The 25,357-nt window shown below is 36.6% G+C and overlaps 3 protein-coding genes and 1 pseudogene across 5 annotated transcripts; 1 reads left to right on the top strand and 3 right to left on the bottom strand.

The window, feature by feature from the left end:
- Positions 1-503: 503 nt before the first annotated feature.
- On the bottom strand, positions 504-5,803 carry LOC111780736 (translation initiation factor eIF-2B subunit gamma-like). The gene is made up of 13 exons (XM_023661222.1): positions 5,584-5,803; positions 5,329-5,424; positions 5,157-5,234; positions 3,498-3,578; positions 3,201-3,420; positions 3,067-3,125; positions 2,703-2,752; positions 2,522-2,609; positions 2,173-2,433; positions 1,973-2,065; positions 1,142-1,246; positions 919-1,035; positions 504-830 (listed from the first exon to the last, which is right to left on the bottom strand). Exons 1-13 carry the CDS (start codon positions 5,647-5,649, stop codon positions 759-761), a joined length of 1,386 nt encoding a protein of 461 aa, XP_023516990.1. The 5' UTR covers positions 5,650-5,803; the 3' UTR covers positions 504-758.
- Positions 5,804-8,771: 2,968 nt separating this feature from the next.
- Positions 8,772-12,896, top strand: LOC111779832 (4-diphosphocytidyl-2-C-methyl-D-erythritol kinase, chloroplastic). Its single transcript, XM_023659994.1, has 12 exons — positions 8,772-8,848; positions 8,964-9,188; positions 9,282-9,377; positions 9,465-9,533; positions 10,282-10,383; positions 10,472-10,528; positions 10,647-10,847; positions 11,416-11,508; positions 11,597-11,696; positions 11,960-12,059; positions 12,185-12,270; positions 12,648-12,896. Exons 2-12 carry the CDS (start codon positions 8,991-8,993, stop codon positions 12,746-12,748), a joined length of 1,203 nt encoding a protein of 400 aa, XP_023515762.1. The 5' UTR covers positions 8,772-8,848; positions 8,964-8,990; the 3' UTR covers positions 12,749-12,896.
- Positions 12,897-12,951: 55 nt separating this feature from the next.
- Positions 12,952-16,700, bottom strand: LOC111779831. Of its 3 annotated transcripts, XM_023659992.1 has the most exons (3): positions 16,559-16,700; positions 15,824-15,954; positions 12,952-15,002 (listed from the first exon to the last, which is right to left on the bottom strand). In XM_023659992.1, the coding sequence occupies exon 3, from the start codon at positions 14,976-14,978 to the stop codon at positions 13,035-13,037; it is 1,944 nt and encodes a 647-aa protein (XP_023515760.1). In that variant the 5' UTR covers positions 14,979-15,002; positions 15,824-15,954; positions 16,559-16,700; the 3' UTR covers positions 12,952-13,034. The 3 variants fall into 3 exon arrangements, with proteins under 3 accessions (XP_023515760.1, XP_023515761.1, XP_023515759.1); XM_023659993.1 differs by lacking the exon at positions 15,824-15,954 and having other exon boundaries at positions 12,952-15,032; XM_023659991.1 differs by lacking the exon at positions 15,824-15,954.
- A 4,498-nt stretch (positions 16,701-21,198) lies between these two features.
- On the bottom strand, positions 21,199-24,832 carry LOC111780690 (annotated as a pseudogene).
- Positions 24,833-25,357: the final 525 nt, after the last annotated feature.

Genomic DNA, 25,357 nt, shown 5'->3' with positions numbered 1-25,357 from the left:
TAAACATGTTAGTAACATAACCTTCTTAAAAAAGATCTAGGGGATAAGCTACAACATAAGCAATACATTGATTTTCTTCTCTAGAAACAAGCTCGATTCCATAGCATCGTCCTTTGTAACGATCAAGACTGGTAAGCCCATCGGTCCACACAGTTGTCCATGTACCAGTAGAAGATTCAGCAGCTACAGACTAACGGTAATGGTATTTTTTGACTTTTTAGCGTTTGTTACTTGATCTGTCATATCACTCCCGTTTTTTTGGACGGATTAGATCTACTAATTCTTTGATTCTAAGAGTCTCACGCGTTATTGAATGAAAAAAAGATCAAAATTTTGTTGGAACAAAAACTACTCTTCACCTTTATTATTTTTATAATAAGCATAACCACAATATCGACATTATTTAAAAGTTGTGCGCTTTAATCTAGTACAACAAAGATCGAACCTCAAACTTCAAGAGAGTAAATATATACCAATTATCATTGAACTAAATAGTCACGATATAGTCACGATCTCTAATAAGATTGCATTTCAGTGGAAAAATGACAGAATTTTTGCAACTCTCACCATTTGTGTCTGGTAAATCTCTAGATAATTAAACTAAGTAAATGTTGTCTAATGTGAACAAAATATGAACTACAAATGAAATGATGCCAAAAAAAAGCCAGAAGGAAGAAACATTATGATTATATGATTTCAATCACTGCTTCCTTCCAACACTTTCGTCTACATACCTCATACAATGTCTCTCCCCAACTTCACTTTTCTTTTCTAGCCAACGCCTCTCCTTTGTACTCACAGGCAGCAGTCACCACAAAACCTGCTCCTACCTGGATCGAAAGTTTAACGTAAGGAGGTGACACGAGAGGAACGGGGGAGGGGGTGGGGGAGTGCGTGTGTATAATTGTAAATACTTACTTGACAGTCTCTTAAAACAGCGCGCTCCTGAAGTTGCACATTGCTGCAGATAACCGAACCTTGAATTGAACAACCGTCTCCAATGGTAACATGATCCATGACGACTGAATTAGCGATCTGTATTGACGAGGGTCGTAAAAGTTAAAGTTAACAAGGTTCTTACAACAAATAGACGATAGAAATTCCTCATTTTATCCCAAATTAATAGGTGATCATATGATACCTTCACATTGGAACCTATCCGGCAATGTTGGCCAATTACTGACCGTTTCACGCTACATTTGTCACCCATCTGTGAACCTTCTCCCAACATACAATGGGGTCCTACCTGAAACCCTCATCCCACTTAGTACAAGGGGACTGACCAATATAATAAACACAAGTATAAAGTAAACCATCATTCGGGAAGTACAGATATTTGATTAATTCAGGAATAACAAGGAAATTCTCTCTATATTTTTCTTTCCTTTTTTCTCTTTCTTTCTGGAATAAAAACCAAGCTTACATGGAGAAGAATGAAAGAGGACTTATGTTTTGCCTCTTCCTCGGAGAAAGACGATCAAACAATTCCCAATCATGGTCCTTGTACATCTGATCATCCATATAATATACAAAAAGAAACTCCAGATATTTGATATCTTTCTTTTTTAATAAGATCTCAAGTTTCATTAGATATCTTACAACTGAATCCCTCTTTTTTCTAATCCAGTTCCTCGAGGCTTTTTAGAGGTTTTGAAAAGAAGTTTGGTCTCTTCCTATGTTTCTCGTCTGTCTTTGAACACCTCTATCTAAGAATTTTTGTAAGTATCCATTAGACTTTATTCTTTTGGATTGAAACCCTTTCTTGTTTGTTTATTTTAGGTATTGTTTGGATTCATGTTACTAGACCGTCATTTTATGCTGTTGTTTAACTTTCATGTTCTCAAGAAATTTTTTCTTTTTAAGAGAAAACAAGAACAAGGAAACTACATTGGCGACCTTTACTATACGATATATGCCGCACGTATCAACATTTGGAATTATATACTAAAAATGAAGGTATTTATAAACTCACGGTGGTTTTTGATCCGAGTTGGGCAGAAGGATGAATGATGTTATTTTGAGCAGAGAAAGAGTAACCTGAAAGATGGCTTGCTTCTCCAATAACCTAACAAAAATTAAATCAAACGTTAGTCAAAGAAACATAATGAAGTCCAGAGAACAGATGCAACACAAGAAGGTAAGGAGAGGGTTCGAGCACTACAATAAACTTACATCCCGATTAATGTCGCTGTATGCTTGAATTGAAAATAAGCGAGCACAATACTTGCTACTAGGGGGAATATAAACACAACATTTATGTGTTTTTCGAACGGGAATAGATCCATCAGCACCATATGCATAAAGATCATGAAAACTTGTAGTAGACGAATTAGAAAGTATCTGTGAAATCAATACTTGGATCTTATGGGAGGAAACTTTCTCATTCCCATTTTCTTCCGCTTGGGGTGTTCGATTCAATACAACTTCTGACCTCTACATTTATTGAAGAAATTAATCTAGTTCAGTAAATTTATATGCACTTGTTGACACAATAGAATATGTCACGGCATTACAAACTAACCAACTGGCTCCGCACAAGATAGGGCAACACGTCTTGCCTTAAGCTTCGGAAAGTATCTTTTTGATCTAGAACCTCCTGCAAAGAAGATCTGGGAGATAATACAATGGAACATGCATAAGGATATAGACATCATTATGACTAATGTTGTAGTAGTAAACAAGGAGGATAATTAAATTGAGACCTTTTGAACGCATACATATATGCATCCATGAGATCAGTTCGGATATCCATCTGCATAAAAGAAAGAGATAAAGTAACATTAAACGCACGAAACATGTATAAGTCACATCATCCATTTAGGACTTGGATTCATAAAATGTAATAATCAAACTCAAATCATAAAAAAGGAAAAGTAATTCAACAAGATGAAATAATTGATAGGTTCGAAAATGAAGCGTTTCACAAAACTGTGAAACCTCAAAGGGCCTAATGTGGCTTGGTGCCATAACTTCAATCAAGCACATTAGTAATCAGTAGAAAGACAACTAGGTTTTAGAAGTACGGAAGCTTTTTACCAAAGAATACCTTGTTATAGTAACCGTTACCTGGCCAACTGCACGGAGTATGCTCTTCTGAATTTTATAGTCTTTCTCGATTTCAGCACCTGGATTGAAATAAAAAGAACATAAAGGGAACATATTGAATAAAATCCTACGGAGATATTCCAAAAAATGCTAACCGGTTGCTATGTATAGTAAGAACTGCTTGGTAGGATCAAGTCCAACAACATTGTGAACTACTGCTTTCTTGGTCTTATCTTTTCCACCAGTGGATCCAGACTCGGAAGACCCACTGACTGGAACAGAGCAGAGCATTGCAGTAACTACAGCATCATGCCGCCTATGCGCAGCAGCAACGGCACCAGGAGAAACATCAGAAACAAGATCACCACTCACAACCTGCAACCAAAGGACATGTAACTGTAAATAAACATAGAGTTATAGATCATATGCTGCTTAAAGTGCTCAAGTCTAACCAATATATCATTTGCTGTTAAGTGGCGAGCAATGGCCCGAAGTGCCCCAGCAGTTCCAACATCCTCAGGAACAGAAGTAACCTACAAATATCAAATTTTTAGAAGAACTACAAGCAGTATTTTTCCTTGCAGGTAGTAATGGGGCTTGTGTATGTTATGAAATCTCGTTCTGACGGAAAATTTTGTGAAACCATTGCAGACTCGAAGAATATATATTGAGGAGATCAGCAGCTTTTTTAGGTTACTTGTGTATAACCAACCCTCTCGATTTTCTCATTCATAAGGAAAAGTAAAAACGGAAGGTGATGTAGAGCAGCAGCATCGACATCAAAAACATGAAATTATGCAGAGTCCATCGAACATCAAAAAAAATCAAATGTATTTCAAATTTCAATAACTAGGAAAGCAACATAAACTTACTGCATACTTCTTCCACACTTTTGCAACATACCAATTGGACATTTTCGATATATAAAATGAACATGATTAACCTCATTGGACAACCAACTCTCCTTGCAACATTTGCTTACCAAGAAGACTCATCCTAAGTAAGTGACTGCCATGGAATTTGAACTCATTCCCTCAAAGTCATTGTACACCAAGCGAATCCATTGTGGTTACCAACAAAATTAACATTTGTTATTGTAATACATTTTCTGCATTAAAAAAATTCACGTTTAACTATAAATACAGAAGCTACCCCATTCACAAGTTCTTACAAAGTCTTAACACATGGCTATTTTAAATACATTAAAAGAAATACCCTTGCATTACACCATTTAACCATGTTAAAATTTATAGTTTCCCTACTCCAGACAACAAGGCTTTTCTCATACTATTGCAATATGAATTGTTTCCTGATGGGCATAAAGAAAACATTTGTGTTTCGTGTTTCATGTTCATCAAAAGAGCGTACAAAAAGGGAGGAGAACTAGACGTCCAAGCCCAACCTAGAGGCTATAAAATTTTGCAAGAAATCACTCCAACTAGTCAATAGCAGAGAAATAGACGTAGAACAAACACAAAAGTTCTTGCAAGCAAACAGCAACAAGGCAATATTTGATCCAATCCAAACTTTCACTGAGCTTCCACCCAATGCCCCAAGAAATTTTGTGGAATGAACCAAAACCTCCATTTCCAATATTTCTATTCGTACGACTAATATTTTTCTTCAACAATCAACATCAATTTAAATATCAAAATTTTCGTAATATAAGACCATTCATTGAAGTTCACCCATTTTTTCTTTTATGTTAGAGAAAACGGTTAAAGATAAGATGAATATAACGATGTAATGTGAAAAATTCAGTTTTACATTTTAATAAACTCTCGACATTCTTTCCTAAGTCCTACCATTTTATCTAATATTGACGCTATGATCGTTTATTCAGTCATGAGTCCTCAAAGCCTAAGGGTTCTTGCACAAGGTTAGTCCATGAAGGGTGAGTCAAGACCTAAGATCAGGCGAAAAGGCGTCGTAAAGGATAACAGGTGAATACTCCTATACTACTCAGAGTCCAGGGAGCGCAAAGGCACGCCCTAATTCTCCCCTGCGTGGGGAAAATGGGGCAAAAGGCAACCTCATATTTCATCCAGCAATTTGATCATACAAAACACTCAACCATCTCCATAGCCAAGTATTAAAAAACAGCTCAGTACCTCTACACGGAGACGATCATCATAAGCCCCTGATATCCAACTCCCTATACGAAGAGCCACATCTTTACCTTCAGCAACCTGTACACATATAAAAACACAGTGAAATCATGAACTCTATACACCGCAGCGGAACATGCAAGAGTATACATTAGAGTAATAAAAGGAACCATACAACAATGAGATCTTTCAGGTTACTAAGTTCTAAAAGCTCCAGGACGTACGAGAGGACCGGACGATTCGCCACCGGCAGTAGTGCCTTGGGAAGCTCCTATTGGTGAAAACACCAGAGAAATAAAAATACATTCGAGTAAAACCATAAGAAGAATACCAAATTCCAAAGTGAAGATTGATCAATTGCTGAATAAATTGAGATGAATGAAAGAGAAATGTTGTTGATGATGATGAACATAAGGTTCGGAAATGAAACCTTGGAAACAAGAGGTACAAGATTCTTTGAAGTGCCGCCGGCTAACACCACCACCTGAAAATCCATGGAAGCAAACGAAGAGGTGAAGTACTCTCTGAATCTGCGGGGAGTTCTTCAGCTTCCGTCAAAATCGATTGTGCTCGAGAATGGAAATTCTTCTTCTTCTTGTTCTTCGCGCTAATTTAGCAAAAAAAAAAAAAGAAAAAATCTCTCTAGTGAAAATTTCGCAGAGGCTTGTTCGTCGAATAGAAGGTAAATGCTAATAATAATAAAAGAAAAGAATATTATAAATTTAGTATTATTTTTTAATATAATTTGTCGAAATTAAAAAAAAATCATTAAATATTATAATTTTATTAAATTATATCCATAGATATAATCATTACAACCAAGTTGATCATTCACAAATTGTTCGGTAATTACATTTTAATAATTTGTTTATGATCCAACCATAAACCAAGTCTCTATCGAGTCCAATTTGTTTATGATATAGTCATAAATTAAGTCTCGATCGGGTCAATGAGAATTTGAGGTCTCATTATAATCTTATAAGGTTATGTTCTCGACTCCCTATTTGGTCATATACCAAAAAAATAAACATATTCTACCGACACCCAAGTAGATCAAAAGATAAGTTTTCATGGACGGACAGAAGTTCATAACTCACTCAAGATTAAATTCAATGCGCATATAATTATTTTGTGAAATATTAATATTTTTAATTAACGGATTTATAAATAGAGATTAAATATTTCGTGATCTAGTCTATAAAAACCCATTGTATAGATACCAACACTCCTATGTCTTATCCTTATACTACAGACTCTTTAAATTATTACTTGAACAATAAATATGTTAAAATAGAAATAACATAATTAAAATTATTTTTATTTTTGAAAATAAATCACTAATTATGAGGTTACAGGCATAAATCCGAACTATAATTTGGTATAGTTACGATGGATTTAGTTTTATCGGGGCCGTTGTATTTAGTTTTCAGTCTCACTAGCTTAAAGTGATCTAGTTTATGCTGCACGTGCACGTGATTATATAGTCTGACTCTTAATTGGGTGATAATTAGAACGTACAATGCGTATAATGAGATGATCAGCGGATAGTGCTATGAGACCAGTGATGTCATGATCAACGTCTATATTCTTAAAAACTATATTAATAGTATCGTTTTGTTTTCTATTTCAAAGGATTTGATTTGTTATTATTTTAGCAAGGATCTCGAGACCAAATTATTTGATTTTTGAATAAACGGTTTTAACCGTGTTTTCTTTATTTACCTTATTTGTGACCTCACATAGAGGTCTTACAGAGTCGGGTCGTGACATTACTTCTCTACCGAGAAAAGCTAGAAGTTTGAGAACTTCTTGTACTTGCTTTTGCACGATTTGCTAGTATATAACCAAAGAACGATGATCGACTACATTTTTTTAAGGTTAATTAGAGAGTTCCGATGCACGAATTAGTGCAAATAAGGACAATCTAATTTTTTTTTTAATACAATAATTATTTTTTTACGTTGTTAGACGAGAATGGAGGTCAAATGGAGTATTAAAACCCATAATAATTTCGATTTTAGTCGTCTGCCATTAGAAAATTATGCTGAGTTTTTTCGTATGTTAAGTTTAATAGTTGACAGATGGGAATGAAGCGATCGATTTTTTAGTTGATAATTTGTGTCTTATCTACTAAACTATGTTTGAACAGACTTTTGTTTGTCTTCTCTCGACTCATTTCTTGACATTTAACAATTTAGCCCGATTGAACCGTTAAAATGAGCTCCCACGTCAGTCTAAGTGCTCTAGTTTTTCTTTTAAATCGTTTGTTCTGCATCTAAAAATTTCGGGTCTTTAGATCACGATGGAGGAATCTATGAATTTTGAATTTAAAGATTCTATTGTGTTTAGATTACCACAAAAGAATATATTTCTTTGTAACAGTTCAAGTCCACTGCCCGTAGATATTATCTGCTTTATCCTATTACGTATCGTCATCAGTCTCACAGTTTTAAAACGCATCTATTACGTAGAGGTTTTCAAACCCTTACAAGGAATGTTTGTTCCCCTCTCCCAACCGATGTAAATCCACCCCCTTGGGACCCAGAGTCATCACTGACACATCGCCCGATGTCTGACTCTGATACCATATGTAACAGCCCAAACCCACCATTAATAGATATTGTCGCTTTGGCCCGTATCTCCGTCAGACTCACGGTTATAGAACACGTCTGTTAGGGAGAGGTTTCCACACACCTTTATAAGAAATGTTTCGTTCTCCTCTTCAACCGATGTGAGAAACTAAATCCTCCCTCCAACAATTGTGAGAAAACTACCGGTCCAGCAACTCCAATCACGAGCATAAAAGTGAACCTTCATAACGTAATTCCAAATAGTAGCAAGAACGAGAATGGCAAAAAATTAATGAACTACCTGGTTTGTGTATGTCAAAGTTGGAAAGTAAAATCATTAGAAAGCCAAGTTGATACAATACACGTCAATATTTGCTTCTATACGAGCATGATTTGTTCTCTTTTTCAACCAATGTAGAACATCACAATCCACGCCCTTTAGGGCCCAGCGTTCTCGCTAACTATCATTTCTTTCTCTAATCGATGTGGGACCGCCACCAAATCCACCCCTACAATCCACCCCCTTTAGGGCCCAACGTCCTCGCTAACACTCATTCCTTTCTCCGATCGATGTGGGAACGCCACCAAACCCACCCCCTTTGAGGCCCAGCGTCCTTACTGGCACACTGCCTCGTGTCTACCCCTCTTCGGGGAACAGCGAGAAAGCTGACACATTGTCCGGTCCACCCCTACAATCCTCGCTGACACTCATTCCTTTCACCAATCGACGTGGGATCGCCACCAAATCTACCCCCTTTGGGGCCAGCGTCCTTACTGACACACCGCCTCGTGTCTACCCCTCTTCGGGGAATAGCGAGAAGGCTGGCACAACACTCATTCTTTTCTCCAATCAATGTGGGACCGCCACCAAATCCACCTCCTTTGAGGCTCAGCATTCTTACTGGCACACCGCCTCGTGTCTACCCCTCTTCGAGTGTTTACAGTGTTTTAATAAATATTGTCGAAAAATTCAAAATAATAATAATAATAATAATAATTAAATAAATAAAAAGTTTTATATTCGACTAATCTTCCCTATTCCCACCTCATTTGATTGCTCACTCAATTCCAAGAGTTCATAAAAGGAAACCAACAATGGATGCCAAAAACCCTGAATTCAGCGATGTAGATATCAATCCGTTCGCGAAATCTCATTAAAAAAACACCATCCATATTACAAATCTTCATCTTACTCTTAATCCTGTTTGAAATTCTTCAATTTTTCATTTCTAATCATCAGGGGATCGGTAGCTGCTGGTGAAGAATCATGCTCTCATCAATGGCTTCCTGTAACATCCCGTGCAGTTCAGGGTTCCAATTTCGGTCCATTTCCTTTAGAAGGAATTTCGTCTTCAATGGGCCACACGGTTCACTCGCTTTTGCCTCGGGGTTGAAGCACCAGAAGAATCCACTCGTTCAAAGGGTCACTACATGCAATTCCGCCGCTTCCAAACAACAATTTGAGGTAAAATTTTAGGTTTCTTTCGTTGGATTGGATAGATGTTTTGAAATTATGTTTGTTCATCGGTTTGATTGGGGGTTTTGAGTTGGGAATTAGATAGTTTATGATCCTGATGAACGGATAAACAAGTTGGCTGATGAAGTAGACCGGGATGCTCCTCTTTCGAGGCTTACTTTGTTCTCACCTTGCAAGGTAACAATGGAGTTCACTCACGTTAAGCTTTGGAAATGGTGGGTTTATCCCTTTTGTTGGGTTTATATGTTGAGTTTATTGATGCAGATTAATGTGTTCTTGAGAATAACTGAGAAGAGGGAAGATGGATATCATGATTTGGCCTCTCTTTTCCATGTAAGTATTGAAATGCTTCTATTTGATGATATTAGATGCTCTTGTTACAGTAAATAGCATTTTCAGAGTCCTGTTTTTGGTATGTTTTTGATGATGTTCTTGAATGCCATGAAACTTTTAGCTGGCTAAAAGCACTTTTTACGATTCAAAAAGTCGTACCAAATTCACTTTTCGTCGTTTAGAAGAATCCGAGGTGTTTGATAACTCGGTTGGTGAATTTGGATGTTTTGTTCTATTTTCCATGTAAGTAATGAGATGCTTCTGTTTGATGATATTAGATGCCTTTTCAGAGTCCTGATTTGAAGTGAAACCCTTCCCCATGCATGTTTTTGGTATGTTTTTGACAATGTTCTTGAATGCCATGAAACTTTTAGCTTGCTAAAACCACTTTTTACGATTCAAAAAGTCGTTCCAAACTCGCCGTTCGTCATTTAGAAGAATCCGAGGTGTTTGATAACTCGGTTGGTGAATTTCGATGTTTTGTTATCTTTTCCATGTAAGTAATGGGATGCTTCTATTTGATGATATTAGATGCCTTTTCAGGTCCTAATTTGAAGTGAAACACTTCCCTATGCCTGTTTTTGGTATGTTTTTGGCAACGTTCTTGAATGCCATGAAACTTTTAGTAGGCTAAAAGCACTTTTTATGATTCAAAAAGTCGTACCAAACTCACAGTTCGTCGTTTAGAATCTGAGGTGTTCGATAACTCGGCTGGTGAATTTGAATGTTTTGTTCTCTCTGCCATTAGGTGATAAGCTTAGGGGATACGATTAAGTTCTCATTGTCGCCATCAAAGAAGGACCGGCTTTCTACCAATGTATCGGGAGTACCCCTCGATGACAGAAATTTGGTAGTTTCTTTAGCATAATGCTCTTGTTGTTTTGTTTCTTCTGATGTTCTTTGTTTCCTTAGCTTATTTGTTTGTCATATATCTGCAGATTATCAAAGCTCTTAACCTCTACAGGAAGAAGACTGGTAGTGACAAGTTTTTCTGGGTGAGAATCTATGAAATGATTAAATATCTTCAATGAATGTCATGAAATCTTCTTGTATGAATGGAAAATGTTGAGAACCTATTGTAAAGTTTGGAATTGTTCGTTTATACACGAGCAGATCCATCTCGACAAGAAGGTACCGACTGGAGCGGGGCTTGGTGGAGGAAGCAGTAATGCTGCCACAGCGCTGTGGGCGGCCAATCAGTTCAGTGGATGTATTGCTACTGAAAAGGACCTTCAAGAATGGTCGAGCGAGATAGGTTCTGATATTCCCTTCTTTTTCTCGGAAGGGGCGGCGTTTTGTACCGGGAGAGGCGAGGTATGTCTAAATGACTACAGGCATTGATAAGAAATATACAATCATGTCGATACACGAAAGGTGCAGAAATTGGCATCTTGAGACAGGTTTTGATAGAATTGAGTGTCTTTGTTTTGACCTTACGTTAAGTATTTCTGCATACATCAGCTGGAATAGTTCGAGCTCATGACGACTCATTCTAGATGAATGCTTAACAAATTCTTTGTTACTAGCTGGAATTGTTTGATTTCCATTGCTAATTCTGAAAACCAATGAGCTCGTGCCGACTCATTCTAGATGAATGCTTAACGAGCTCTCATGACATCTCATTCTAGATGAATGCTTAATGAGTTCTTTGTTACTAGCTAGAATAGTTCGATTGCCATTGCTAATTCTGAAAAGAGATGAGCTCGTGACGACTCATTCTAGATGCATTAACGAGTTCTCATGACGACTCATTCTAGATGAATGCTTAATGAGTTCTTTGTTACTAGCTAGAATAGTTCGATTTCCATTGCTAATTCTGAAAAGCGATGAGCTTGTGACGACTCATTCTAGATGAATGCTTAACGAGTTCGTTTTTTACCAGGTTGTACAGAATCTTCCACCTCCAGTACCCTTGGACATTCCAATGGTTCTCATAAAGCCCCAGGAAGCATGCTCTACAGCAGAAGTTTATAAGGTAATGGAAATTTTAGTATAAGCTGAAAAAAAAATGAGAACTTGTTCTTATTTCCGTTACATAATGAAGGCCGATTTGTATTCCTCAGCGCTTACGATTGGATCAAACAAGCAAGGTCGATCCTTTGTCGTTGTTGGATAAAATTACCAAGAACGGAATATCCCAAGATGTGTGTATCAACGATTTGGGTACGTGAGTTTGTCTAATGTTTACTCAAACGAGCACTTGCAAGTGTGTGAAAGTAGATCGAGTTGGTGAAATTAGTACGTGTCGTAAATTACATGCTATAGATCGAACCCCTTGCCTTAAAACTTCAACTTCGACGAACATAATATCGTACCAGATTACTTCAAGTGGCGTATGAACATTAGTGACTTGCTAGCATATCAATTTGACCCTATTTTTGTAACATGCACCATGTCTTACAATCCTTGGCATTCTTTCTCTTCAGAACCTCCTGCTTTCGAGGTCCTCCCGTCTCTTAAAAGATTGAAACAGCGTATAATTTCTTCCAGCCGTGGTGAATTCGACGCTGTGTTCATGTCCGGGAGGTAAGAATGTCAAACGAATTCTTCGAACATCTCTCGATCTTTGTTCATATGCTGTTTTTATGCTATAGATAATATCAGATGTTTTCTGTTCATCATATCACCACCTCAAATTTCATTTCATGCAGTGGTAGCACAATAGTAGGAATTGGGTCCCCAGATCCTCCAGGCTTCATATATAACGACGATGAATTTCAGGACGTATTTTTGGCAGGTAACAACCCGAACGCTTCCTGGCTAGTTTCCTCTATATGTTTTACCTCGCACCACCATCGATGCACAAGTCCTCGTTTTAGGGACATTTTTCATACCCTGTGCCTGTTAGAGAAGTTATATTCATTGGCTAAACTTACATGACCGATAACCGAACATAAGTATAACTTCAGTACTTCAAAAGTCATTCCAAACTCACCCTTTTAATAACTTTCGACATCATCTGCTACACGTGCGGAAGAAGATGAACCAATTAAGTAAGATAAATATCGAATGAAAGAACGTATATGGATTTCTCTCTACTCTCATCGATTTGTTTTGGTGTATTCTCAAATCAAATATTTGGATGTAATCTTACCCGAAAAGTTCTGAATGCAGAGGCAAACTTTCTCACCCGTGAAGCAAATCAATGGTATCGAGAACCTGCATCGGCATCAGCTCGTAGTCCGCCTTCCGAGCATCCTGAATTGGCTAGATAGCTTGCTCATTGAATGAAATAGAGGTTCAGCTTATGTTCCTTGATCTAGTGAGGATTCTTGTATGACAGTTAAACTACATCCTCCATTGATAAACTTGGGAAGTGATCTTGAGCTCTTTTTCTATGCCAAAAGAGAGTTATTTAAGAAACTTAAGTGATTTCAATGACCATGGCTAGAACATTTTCATAAGTTAGAGAGCTCGCAAACGAAAATAGGAACGATATTTCGACATGAATCTAAAAAGAAGGAACAAAAAATCAATCAAACTCACTTTGTTTTTCTTCTTTTAATTTGGTTTATTATCATAAAATTTCTTCTCCTCTAATGGAGGAGAATAGACAAACTGTCTAGGAAAACTGAAAATATCGTTCCCTTCGAACGGAGAAGTCCACTCTCTAGAACTATTAGCTGATGTTTCGGTAGCGCCTCCAGTTGGATCTCTGTTGAAATTAGAAGTACCTGACTGCCCAAATGGCCGAGCATCCACCAATCGAGAGGTATTTGATTCATAAATGTGCGGATTATTTGGAACATAGGAGGAATTCAGCCCCTGCAGCAAACCACCAGGTCGGGCTGAAGATCTATCCACCGACCAGTCTATGTCGGTGTAGTCTAAATTAGGCATCGAGCAACCCGTGTTCCAATCTATGGGAGACGTCAACCCTGATTGGGTTGAACTTGCTCCTGAAAACAGTCCAAGGGAGGTTGCAGGTGCTATGGGAGATGATGCACCTGTTCTGCTCCATGGAGCAGTGCTGTGGGTGGCTTCAGGGATAAAATGTCGCTGTTGTTGTTGCTGCTGCTGCTGATACTGAACTTGAGGATACATCTGATTAGAGGTCATGTCACTAGCCTTGAAACTTGTTGAGCTGCGAATCTGCGGCATAAACCCACTAGACGACGTCGAATACCGACCAGCAGGAGGTGATGAACTTATAGTACCAACAGAAGCTGGCTTGGTGAGCAATGACGGGTTCCGACCCTGTACTACCGAACTGGGTTCTCTCGCTGGACCAGATTGAAGACTACTAAACTCGGTTCCAGTTGTTAAACTACGAGTTTCGTTCCTGGATGGTGGAGATGACAATTGAGAGGGTGGTGATGCCAAAGAGAAGGAAACGGGGCTAGTTCCTGCACTTGACCACCTTTTATCAGTTGTGATCTGTTCATAATTTCCCCATTCCATCTTTGGCTGACTCCTCCTCGGAGGCTGCGGTATATTCTTGGCAATAGACATACCGGCTGTAATTGCTCCTTTGGTGTAATTAAAATCCTTCTCCTCCTTTCTTTGTTGAATTGAATGAGGATTGAGGTTCGCTTGTGGTCTTAAGGCTTGATTAGTATTACCAGGAAACTTACTGCTCAAAGCGGTCGGAGGGTCGACAGTTTTTTCGGGCTTAGGAGGAGGAGGAGGAGCAGCAGCAGCAGCAGGAGGCGGATCGAGCTTCAATTCTCTCAAGGATTCAGCTGCCTTCTCCAGATCACCTTCAGAAGCAACAACAGCTCTCTCAACTTCTTGTTTTGTACACTTATAATGTGCTTCCAAATCTGCTATACGGGCAAGCTCTTCTGAAATGTCAAGTTTTAAATTGTGCCCACCAAGATCTTGATTAACCGGATCATCTGCCTCTTCACCACCTTCCAAAAGCCATGCAACTGACTCCTCTATATTGCCTTCGTTTAGCATGAGAGCTACGGTCGCCCGATCTTGCGAAAAGCCCATAGAAACTAATTGCTGAGCAAGAGCATCAAGCTTTCTGGACATAAGGTAGCCAGTGCAGCGTTCCTGCAATTCCTGGGCACGTCTCTCTTTTTGACGTTGATGCTTCTTCTCATTCTTAAGACGGGTTTTTTCTCGTTTATCAATGTCTGCCCCTGGGATTGTTTCTGGCCTCACAGTAGGGTTAGACCTTTTGTCTTTATGATCCTCTGACTCCCCAGACCAGCTACCAGTATTCGAAACAGTATCGTACTCTGCCACCGAAGAAAGTAGAACCCCAGATTGAGCATCTGTATCATCTATGTTCCTGAATCGATCACTGGAATGAAGAGGTGAAGAAACAGATACTGTTGGTTCAAGTGCATGGAAGGTTCCTGAAAGAGGATTATATGCAGTAGCGGGAACACCGCTACTACCAGCAGCAGCAGGTCCTGTCGACCTTGGTGCAGGCTTCTGTACTTCTTTGCTGGCTTTCTTGTCTTTTGGTTTAGATTTGGAAGCTGGAGACATCTCTCTACAGCTAGAAAATTCTTTCTGAAATGTGCAATACACAACATCAGATCTCTGTAACATAAATGATAATGCTTAGTTCATCTAAACAAATAAATGACTCTATTGATCGTCTACAAGCAACTAGAATATGTATACAAACATATGACTCTTAAGACTTAACTCTATCAAGACAACAAAACACATACATAATCAGCATAAACATACACATGAAGAACCGAACATTTATATTCTTAATGTCGATTAGCGCCATTTACTTCAAACAATAGCCTGTGACCTCATGCACTTTTTACTGGAAAATTCTAAAATGAAAACTATTGTCTTGTGGAGTAGCAAACTATTCACTGTTCTAACTAATAAGTTACCAAAGCCCAAGTAACTCATCTGTTCTAATAACACATCACATGGAAGTTCCAAATCTGTACTTACCTGTCCCGGTACGAAAGAACACTATTGCAATCAACCTTGATCTTTTCTACTCCGACCCAAATCACCTCAAGATTATTATAAAAAAGAATAGAAAAGAAAACAGAAGTGATTTCTCTTCGTCGTTAAACTCTTCATTCCCTTTCCAGCCATGAGTCCCAAAAGAGGTTCTAAATGAACCCTAACCACAAAACTTTTATCTCCTTGATAAAAGGGAGAGCACCAAGAACAATTCAGTGACAGTCATTTATGTTTATGGATAGCAGTTTGCACATCTAAAGAGAGGAGGATTGGTTCCAGAACAATTGAGAACAGACAGGCCTCTAAGTAAGAGATGAGTCTCCGGCTACTTCAATACAGAAACCATTCCTCCACTAAAATCGAATGCAACAATCCTACACTAAACAAAAAAAACTTACCAAGCGTAAACAATCCTATAAAGTTCTTCCAAGTCCAGAACTCAAGAAGCATTGTTGAATTCAACATCACAGAGCTCAGCCAACCATTGTATAAGAAGTAAGCAGGCCGAACTAGTATGGTCCTTCAGAGTCTAGCATCATGAATAGTAGATGAAGAATACATACGTAATTGAAATTACAATATGAGAAACGAGAGCCTAAATCATCCAAAAAGATGATAGAAAAAGGCGTGCACCAACCTCTCTTACATTTGTGGCATTGCAGAGAAGAACAAGAATAAATGAGAAAAGAATCAGAAACATGCAAGAAATAACCAACAGAACTCATTACAAACGATGCTAATAACGAAAAGCGAAAGAACGAAAATGCGAAAAAGTCAAAATCCATAGTTCATTCCAAATTCAAGCGCAACATTCAATTTCATTCCAGTTTCTCCAAACCACAAACGATCAACAAAAAATTAACACCATGCAACAACGCCAAAGAGACGACTGAAGATTCAACAGAAAACAGTAAAAAAAAAAAAACAAAATCCAACGGCAAGTGGTACTCCGGAGACGCCAAACTCCATTAAAACGCAGAGATATCATCCAACACAACGTTTGAAGTTGACTGAAGAAGATTGGCTCCAAAACACAAGACAAATTCGAACACGAACACAAAACTCCTACATAGTTCGAGAGCAGATAACAAAAGTTTTCAAGAACCGCAAAAGAGAGAGAAAAAGAGAGCGACCTTGGGGATTGGATTGCAAATATTTGTTGACGCTACAAATTAGATACGGCAGATCGAGAAATTTACGGATGAACGATAATGGCGAGGAGAAATGAGATAGATAGGCATTACAAGGCTGAAGCTGAATCAGATGGAATTAGGGTTTTGANAAAAAAAAAAAAAAAAAAAAAAAAAAAAAAAAAGAGGAGAGAGAAAATTTGATAATTCCAAATGTAGTAATTAACTGAAATTCTTCTTCCCTGTAATAATAATAATAATCTATGAAATATACGTATTTATAGAGCTTATAATTAAAGTATTATATTCTTTTATTATATAATTAACATGAACTTATATGTGCAAATCATGTATTATTAAAAAAAAATTAAATCATTATTTTATATATATATATATATATATATATATTTTTTTTTTATTTTTTTATTATTATTTTTTTATGGTAAGTTTTCGTCTAATTTTCAAAATCACTCGACGGAATCTAAGGGACGTGACACTTTTATTAAAATTTATATATTATTATTTTATGATAAGTTTTCTATTTTAAAATTGTATTAAATTTAATGTAATTTTCAAAATTGAATGATTCTGTTTCAACGTCTCTAGAATATTCGGCGGGATCTGAGGAACAGGTAAGGAGAACTAACGTGCCATTTTTTTTTTTTGTTTTTTTTGCAAATTGTAAATTCTTTTTAAATATTATTTTTTTTTTTTTTTATGGTAAGTTCCCTATTTTAAAATTGTATTAATTTAATGTTTAATTTTTAAAATCGAATAATTCCGTTTTAACGTCTAGATAGTACTCGGTGGAATCTAAGGAGTAGGTAATGAGAACTAACGTGACATTTTTTTTTTATCAAATATTATTGAACTTTTTTATGGTAAGTTTCATATTTTAAAATTGTATTAAATTTAATGTAATTTTCAAAATCAAATAATTACGTTTCAACATCTCGAGAATACTCGGCGGAATCTAAAGAACAAGTAATGTAAATTAACGTGACATTTTTTATTTCTTTTCAAATATTATTATTATTTTTTTTAATGGTAAGTTTTCGGTCTAATTTTCAAAATCGAATAATTCTGTTTCAACGTCGAGAGAATACTCGGCGGAATTTAAGGAACATGTAATGAGAACTAGAGTGACATTTTTTTTTTCCAAATATTATTATTATTATTATTATTTTATGGTAAGTTCCTCATTTTAAAATTATATTAAATTTAATGCAATTTTCAAAATTGAATAATTCCGTTTCAAAGTCTCGAGAATACTCGACGGAATCTAAGGAACAGGTAACGAAAATTAACGTGACATTTTTTTGTATAAATTTTTTCAAATATTATTATATTTTTTATGGTAAGTTTCGTATTTTAAAATCGTATTAAATTTAGTGTCTAATTTTTAAAATCAAATAATTTCATTTTAACGTCTCGAGAATACTCGGCGGAATCTAAGGAACAGGTAATGATAATTAACGTGACATTTTTTTATTTCTTCTTAAATATTATTACATTTTTTATGGTACGTCCCCTATTTTAAAATTAGATTGAATTTAATGTAATTTTCAAAATTGAATAATTATGTTTCAATGTCTCGAGAATACTCGGCGAAATCTAAGGAACAGGTACTGAGAACTAACGTGACATTTTTTTTTCAAATATTATTATATTTTTTATGGTAAGTTTTCTATTTTAAAATTGTATTAAATTTAATGTAATTTTCAAAATTGAATAATTCTGTTTCAACGTCTCGAGAATACTCGGCCGAATCTAAGGAACAGGTAATGAGAGCTAACGTAGCTTTTTTTTTTTCAAATATTATTATTATATTTTTTAATGGTAAGTTCCCCATTTTAAAATTATATTAAATTTAATGTAATTTTCAAAATTGAATAATTCCGTTTCAACGTCTCGAGAATACTCGGCGGAATCTAAGGAACTGATGATGAAAATTAATGCGACATTTTTTCTGCAAATTATAATTCTTTTCAAATATTATTATAATCTTTTATGATAAGTTTTCTATTTTAAAATCGTATTAAATTTAATGTCTAATTTTCAAAATCGAATAATTCTGTTTCAACGTCTCGAAAATACTCGACGGAATCTAAGGAACAAGTAATGAAAACTAACGTGACACTTTTTGCAAATCATGTATTAAAATTCTTTTCAAATATTATTATATTTTTTTATGGTAAGTTCTCTATTTTAATTTTCAAAATCGAATAATTATGTTTCAACGTCTAGAGAATACTCGGTAGGATCTATGGAATAGGTATGAAAACTAAACGTGACATTTTTTAAAATAATTTTAAGAAAAACTCTCTCTTTTCCTATTTTCCCGTCTTTTTCACTAATTTGTTTTCTTTCCTCGTCTTCTTCTACCTCTCCCTCTTTCAATCCTTCGTCTCGACTTCATTGTCGCCACCATCTCTCGTTGGCCATGATGCTTGATATCATCATCATCAAAAGCAGGGATCTAAGGAAGGGGATGAATGACCTCAATGTTTAAGATTTGGGAGAGGACGAGGACTATTCCACGTTTTCTTATCGAATAACGAATATTGAAGGATGAAGAACGAATCGAAGTAATGTAAGACTCGAATAGATCTGAGTGTTCAGTCAGCCAAAATCATAGGAGGAAGTTCCTCCTCAACTCGATCGTGGCAAACTCAAAGAGTGTTCTGACTCTTTGGGTAGTCAACGATGCTCCTCGACTCGGTCTCGAGGAGCTCGCAAAGTTTACTTTTCTTTTTTGAGTTCTTCCGCTTGATGGACTATAACTTAGAAACCATTAATCACTTCAATATTGAATGCACATATCTCTTATTTTAATGAAAATATTATTTTAATTTTTTTTTTCAGATATGATCCGTCAAATATCATCATTGAGCGATAGAAAATAAATAATTAAAATTAGTAATTATAGATGACTCGTAATTATAAATGAGTCAAAATAATTACATCTATTATTAATAGAGCGATAAACAGAAATTCATATATTAAAGAGTGAATTTCATCTTACGATTTTATTCGTAGCTCCCTAGTTAGACAAACCTAAAAATAAAAAATNAAAAAAAAAAAAAAAAAAAAAAAAAAAAAAAAAAAAAAAAAAAAAAAAAAAAAAAAAAAAAAAAAAAGTTATTGAACTATAAAAGCCCGCAGAAATTCATTACTAGTTATTAACACACACGTGCAAATCCTCCCCCTACCCAAGGTTATATATGCTAAGCCGTTGTTATCTCTCTCTAGCTTGCTTATATAACGTTTCTTTCTAAAATCTCTCTACCCTCGTTTTCTAAAACCTTCTTTTAAAATCGAGGCTAGAGGCTCGATCTTTCGTCGCTTGGCTGTAGGCGACGCAAGAACAAATTGGCTTAGCTCATTTGTCGTTAGAAAGTGAGTGTCGCACAATCGCTAGTCCGCTGCCTTCAAAAGTGCGATTGTGTCAAGACTAGTTATTAACACACACGTGCAAATCCTCTTAAACAGGAGTTCATTATTCACTCAAAATAAAACTCAATCACATATGATCATCATCTATCTCTGTTCTTTTTTTTGTTCTATAATTATTCTTCCAAGGTGTAAATTACAAATAAAAAATAATCAAATAATTATTAAATATGAAAACATTATTACGAGCCTTCGGAAGATAAATCTAAACCATCAAACAATCACATATTGTCAAAAGCTATTATATATGAATATATACGCCATATTTATATTTATTCTATGACAACTATTAAACTTTGCATAGTTGTACGGTAATTTGCTTGTACTCCTCTTAAGGTTGAAGGTTCAAATTTTCATATCTCGAACCACCTTTTTATCCCATCGTGTAATAGAGCGACACAAAGGGAAAAAAAGGTTAAATCAAGATACTTCAAAAGGAAAAAAAGAAGTCAGAAACAAGCAATGGTCATTTCAGCCCATCTGTGAGAATCTTAGATGCAATAAGTGAATGCCAAAATGCATAACCATATAAACACAAAATCAAATCTCTTGCTCCTTTTCAAATCTTGCCCATATAAATCTCATCTTCTAATTATTGAAGCTCACTAATGAGAACGACTTTCTGTGGAACATATTGTTAGAAATCACGGATCTCCACAATCGTATGATATTGTCCACTTTGAGCATAAGCTCTCGTGGCTTTCCTTCGGGCTTCCCCAAAAGGCCACATACCACTGAAGATGTATTCTTACTTATAAACTCGTGATCATTCCCTAAATTAGCCAAGGTGGGACTCCTTCCCAACAATCCTCAACAATCCTCCCCTCGAACACAGTATACCATAGAGCCTCCCCTTAATTGAGGCTCGACTCCTTCTCTGGAGCCCTCAAACAAAGTACACTATTTGCTCGATAATTTAGTTACTTTTGACTACACCTTCGAGGCTCACGATTCTTTGTTCGACATTTGAGGATTCTATTGACATGGCTAACTTTAGGGGCTGGCTTAGATACCATATTAGGAATCACGAATCTCCACAACGGTATGATATTGTCCACTTTACGCATAAGCTCTCATGGCTTTCCTTTGGGCTTCTCCAAAAGGCCTCATATCAATGAAGATGTATTCGTTACTTATAAACTCACGATCATTCCCTAAATTAGCCAAGGTAGTCCCAACAATCCCCAACATATATAACTATACTTATATGATTTCAGCTCTAGAACCCCTTTTACTAGTGCAAGTCATCGTAACAGATAGTGATTTTTTTCTTTTCATATCACTATACACAAGAAAAGAAACAAAAAAGAACAGCCCTAGATATCACTAACTTGAGAGCTGATTCTTATAAATATTGCCGCATTAGAACATAGGCTTCACATATCATGCTCAGGTAGAGAAAAGCAATAGACTTGGCAATCAAAAAGTTATTCAGGGGTACCTCGTCTCGTTATCATGTTGTTGATCTGTAGATAAGCCATTTGTATGAATCCCACTGCTGAAACGAGTGATTCGACGAGGAGCAAAAACATCTGGGAATCGAAGCATCCTCAGATTTTGTTGAGTAATCTCTCTCTCATTTGTGAATTAAGTATTGCTGCTGCTGTTCCCTCCCCTATCCTGCTGAGGCAGCTCGAGCCGACATACCGGGCAAGTATTGTGTTGGACTAGCCAAGGAAGAATGCAATCAGTGTGATAAATATGGTTACATGGCATCACTTTGGCTTCAGATCCCAGCTCAAATTTTTCTGACTGGACAATGAGAGTTGGTTGCAAGGTGCATTTGGCCAATCTTGATTGTAGGCATTGCTTCTATAGAAGAGTTGGAAGCAGGAGTTGGAACTGAATCCCTGTGTTCATTCAAGGAAAGCTGTGCAGCTAACTCTTCGAGTCCCGTACGCTGACTCGATCTACCTTCTGGAGTGACGCTAGCAAAAGTCATACCAGGCATGCGTTCATGGAATAACCAAAAAGTGTTGAAAGAATCCAAATTCTGCCCTGGGACAGAACTGGGTCGCCTCCTAACGTCGAAGTCAGGTGTAACGGTCCAAGCCCACCACTAGCAAATATTGTCCTCTTTGAGCTTTCCCTTGAGTGGAACGCGTCTGGTAGGGAGTTTTCACACCCCCGTTCAGGGCCCAGCGTCCTTGCTGGCACACCGCCTTGTGTCTACCCCCATTTGGGGAATAGCCTCCTCGCTGGCACATCATCCGGTGTCTGGCTCTGATACCATTTGTAACAGCCCAAGCCCTCCGCTAGCAGATATTATCTTCTTTGGGCTTTCTCTTTCGAGCTTCCCTTCAAGGTTTTTAAAACGCGTCTGCAAGGGAGACGTTTCCATACCCTAATAAGGGTGTTTCGTTCTCCTCCCCAACCAATGTGAGATCTCACATCAAGTCTTCCAGCCATTCTCTCGCTGGTAAAAGCATTGACGGCCTCAAGAAGATCAAATCTTGGATAGGGGATTCTTCGCCCCATCAATGCAAACATGACTTCAAAAATTGGAGGCACTTCGGTTGAAAGATCTTCTTCTGTGTCTGGATTAGTCATTTTGAACCGTTTCATCATGTGCATTGTTAAGTTCTTCAATGAAACCACCATTACAATAATGGCAAACTATTTCTTCTCCATTAAGCCAGAAAAAATGGCTGCATTGATAGCACCAATGGGTGTCGTCGCCATCAGACGACATCTGCCTCTCCATTGCAACAGTTGAAAGAAAAGCCCAGGTTTGTTCCTACATGTAGAGGATTCTGCAATGAAATGTCAATTGGTTAAGAAAATCAATTTTGTAGACAAGATCAAACGTTTACACACAATAGATNAAAAAAAAAAAAAAAAAAAAAAAAAAAAAAAATACTAAGCACAGAATAATCTGACCGTTCATAGAATACAATTTGGAAAAAAAACCAAATAACCAAGTTTAACTTCGCCGTCGGCCACCACGTCCAAGTTTAGGAATTTTAACCTGATTCCCTTTTGAAGCTCGCGCTATTGCACTATTAGATAAGCTTCCCCCATCTCTTAGGATCGACTAACCCATGTGCAAGTGCCATTCACATGGAACTTTTTCCCTCTTCGGTCTTCAAAGTTCTCATTTGAATATTTGCTACTACCACCAAAATCTGCAACGATGGCTGCTCCGCCCGAGATCACTCCCAAGGTTTTGCAGCGACCACCGCGCCCTCCTACTCATCAGGGCCTAGTACTTGCCCCGACGGCCGGAAACTCAGTAAATGCCCGTAAAATGAAGACATATCTGGTGACAATATCGTAAAAGATAAAGAAAAACTAGTAAAGTAAATGGCATGAAGGTTGCATCACAGACAAAAAAGGCTATGAACCTGCATAAAAAGAGAACCTAGAATATGAAAAAGGATTAATATTGTATAAGCTTAGCCCAGACAAGGAAGCGACATCCAATTAAGCTGGAAGCGAATCTAAGGATATTACTCACGGATTGAATACTCACTATAGAAGAAAAAGGCAGAGTAAAATTGCATTTTACTCCCTATATTTTGACCTATATATCAATTTGGTCCATTTACTTTAAAGATATTTGATTCATACTATAAGGTTATATTACTTGAAAAATACCAATTTGGGTCAATGTTTAAAGTTCTTTTAGGGTTGAAAAATGGATGATGCTACATTGGATTTGTGACTATTGACTATTGCTAAGAGTATTTGGTAAGCTACAATAAACAAAAGAAAAAAATAAGAACAGAAATGGAAACATATAAAAGCTAAAAATGTAATTTAACTATCAAAAATGGCAAATCCCAAATACGTTCATGTGGCTTATATAAAGTAATTGCACTCAGATAGGCCAAAAACTCCATAATTTCAACTTGATAGCCATGAATTAATAGGAGTACATTCACTGTCCCCATTTCTTCTGACAAACTTCTTGATGCAGATGCAGCATCCGTGTAACAGCTCAAGCCCACCGCTAGCAGATATTGTCCGCTTTGGCTCATTACATATCACCGTCAGCCTCACAGTTTTTAGAACGTATCTGTTAGGGAGATGTTTCCACACACTTAGGGAATACTTCATTCCCCTCTCCAACCAATGTGGGATCTCACAATCCACTCCCTTGGAGGCCCAGCGTCCTCGCTGGCACACCGCTCCGTGTCGAACTCTGATACCATTTGTAACATCTCAAATCTACCGCTAGCAGATATTATTCGCTTTGACCCGTTACGTATTGCCGTCAGCCTCATGGTTTTCAAAACATGTCTGTTAGGGAGAGATTTCTATACTTTTATGACAAATACTTCGTTCCTTTCTTCAACCGATGTGGGATCTCACAATCCGTAAAATAGCCACATTCCTCTACTCACACAAGCAAGGAGACAATCTGCTGCACCTGAGAGGAAATATCCCTCATTACAGGCACCATCTCCTTAATCAGAATCATCACTCAAACGAGGCTTTCAAACCCTCGCTCGATTGAGATTCTCCATAAGATTTTTAAGGAAACACTCCAAAATCATATAAATTAACCAAAATACACGCCAGATATCAAATCAGTCACTGAGTTAGAATAATTTCGTGCACCAAGCATCAATAACGCTCCGAATATAGAATCAAATCAAAATACGAAAGATGCAGAAACAAAAATATCAATCCCTAATATGAAATTGAACAGAGATTGAAGTACAGTAAGACGTACTGGTGCTGAAGTAGGAGCAGCGGAAAGCCACGGAAGAGGGAGAATCAAGAACAGTGGGTGAAGATTGGATCAAAGGGGGGAGAGAACGAGAGAACCTTGAGCACCAAAATTGCCCGCGGGGCCAAGAGACAGTTCCGATTTACTGATTCTAATTTACTTTTCCAATTATTTCATTTTCTCATATATTTTTTCATTTAATATTTAATATATTTCTAAACTTAATAAATTTATTTTATTTTATTTTATTTCGTATCTAACTAATTCAATATTTTCAAAAGTAAAATTTAATTTTATATTTAAAAATTAGAAATCGAGAGACATATTAAATATTTTTAAAATTTATTTATTAGGTACTTTTAAAATTTAATTACTAAATAGATATGGACTTTAAAAAAAAATCCGTAATTTAATTAAGGATTTTCATGGGTTGATTTAGGTCGAGACATTTTTCAGACCTAATTCAAATATTCGAATATTAAATAATGAACCAACTCGACCCGACCATAAAATATTTGAGTTAGGTTAAATTAGATTGTTCGGGTTATTTATTCATTTGTTTTAATAAAAGTAAAATGTGATATAAAAAATTTAAAGTTTTATTTATTTATTTTTATAAAAGTTGTTGAATAATAAATAATGAAAAATAAATATAGAATTAGCTAAAATAAAAA

Source organism: Cucurbita pepo, chromosome LG18 (genome assembly GCF_002806865.2).
Source record: "Cucurbita pepo subsp. pepo cultivar mu-cu-16 chromosome LG18, ASM280686v2, whole genome shotgun sequence".
NCBI lineage: Eukaryota > Viridiplantae > Streptophyta > Magnoliopsida > Cucurbitales > Cucurbitaceae > Cucurbita > Cucurbita pepo.
Note: the sequence above shows the minus strand (reverse complement) of the source record. Positions and strands in the feature narration are given on the sequence as shown.

Bases quoted from the DNA above. Each gene is read 5' to 3' on its own strand.
- LOC111780736 (XM_023661222.1), bottom strand. From the start codon at position 5,649: ATGGATTTTCAGGTGGTGGTGTTAGCCGGCGGCACTTCAAAGAATCTT. The intron at 2,434-2,521 runs GTTAGTTTGTAA...CAATAAATGTAG, and splicing joins ATCTTGTGCGGAGCCAGTTG to AGGTCAGAAGTTGTATTGAA. The intron at 1,247-1,972 runs GTGAGTTTATAA...TGAGGGTTTCAG, and splicing joins AACTCGGATCAAAAACCACC to GTAGGACCCCATTGTATGTT.
- LOC111779832 (XM_023659994.1), top strand. From the start codon at position 8,991: ATGCTCTCATCAATGGCTTCCTGTAACATCCCGTGCAGTTCAGGGTTC. The intron at 9,378-9,464 runs GTAACAATGGAG...TTATTGATGCAG, and splicing joins CTTTGTTCTCACCTTGCAAG to ATTAATGTGTTCTTGAGAAT. The intron at 9,534-10,281 runs GTAAGTATTGAA...CTCTGCCATTAG, and splicing joins ATTTGGCCTCTCTTTTCCAT to GTGATAAGCTTAGGGGATAC.
- LOC111779831 (XM_023659992.1), bottom strand. From the start codon at position 14,978: ATGTCTCCAGCTTCCAAATCTAAACCAAAAGACAAGAAAGCCAGCAAA.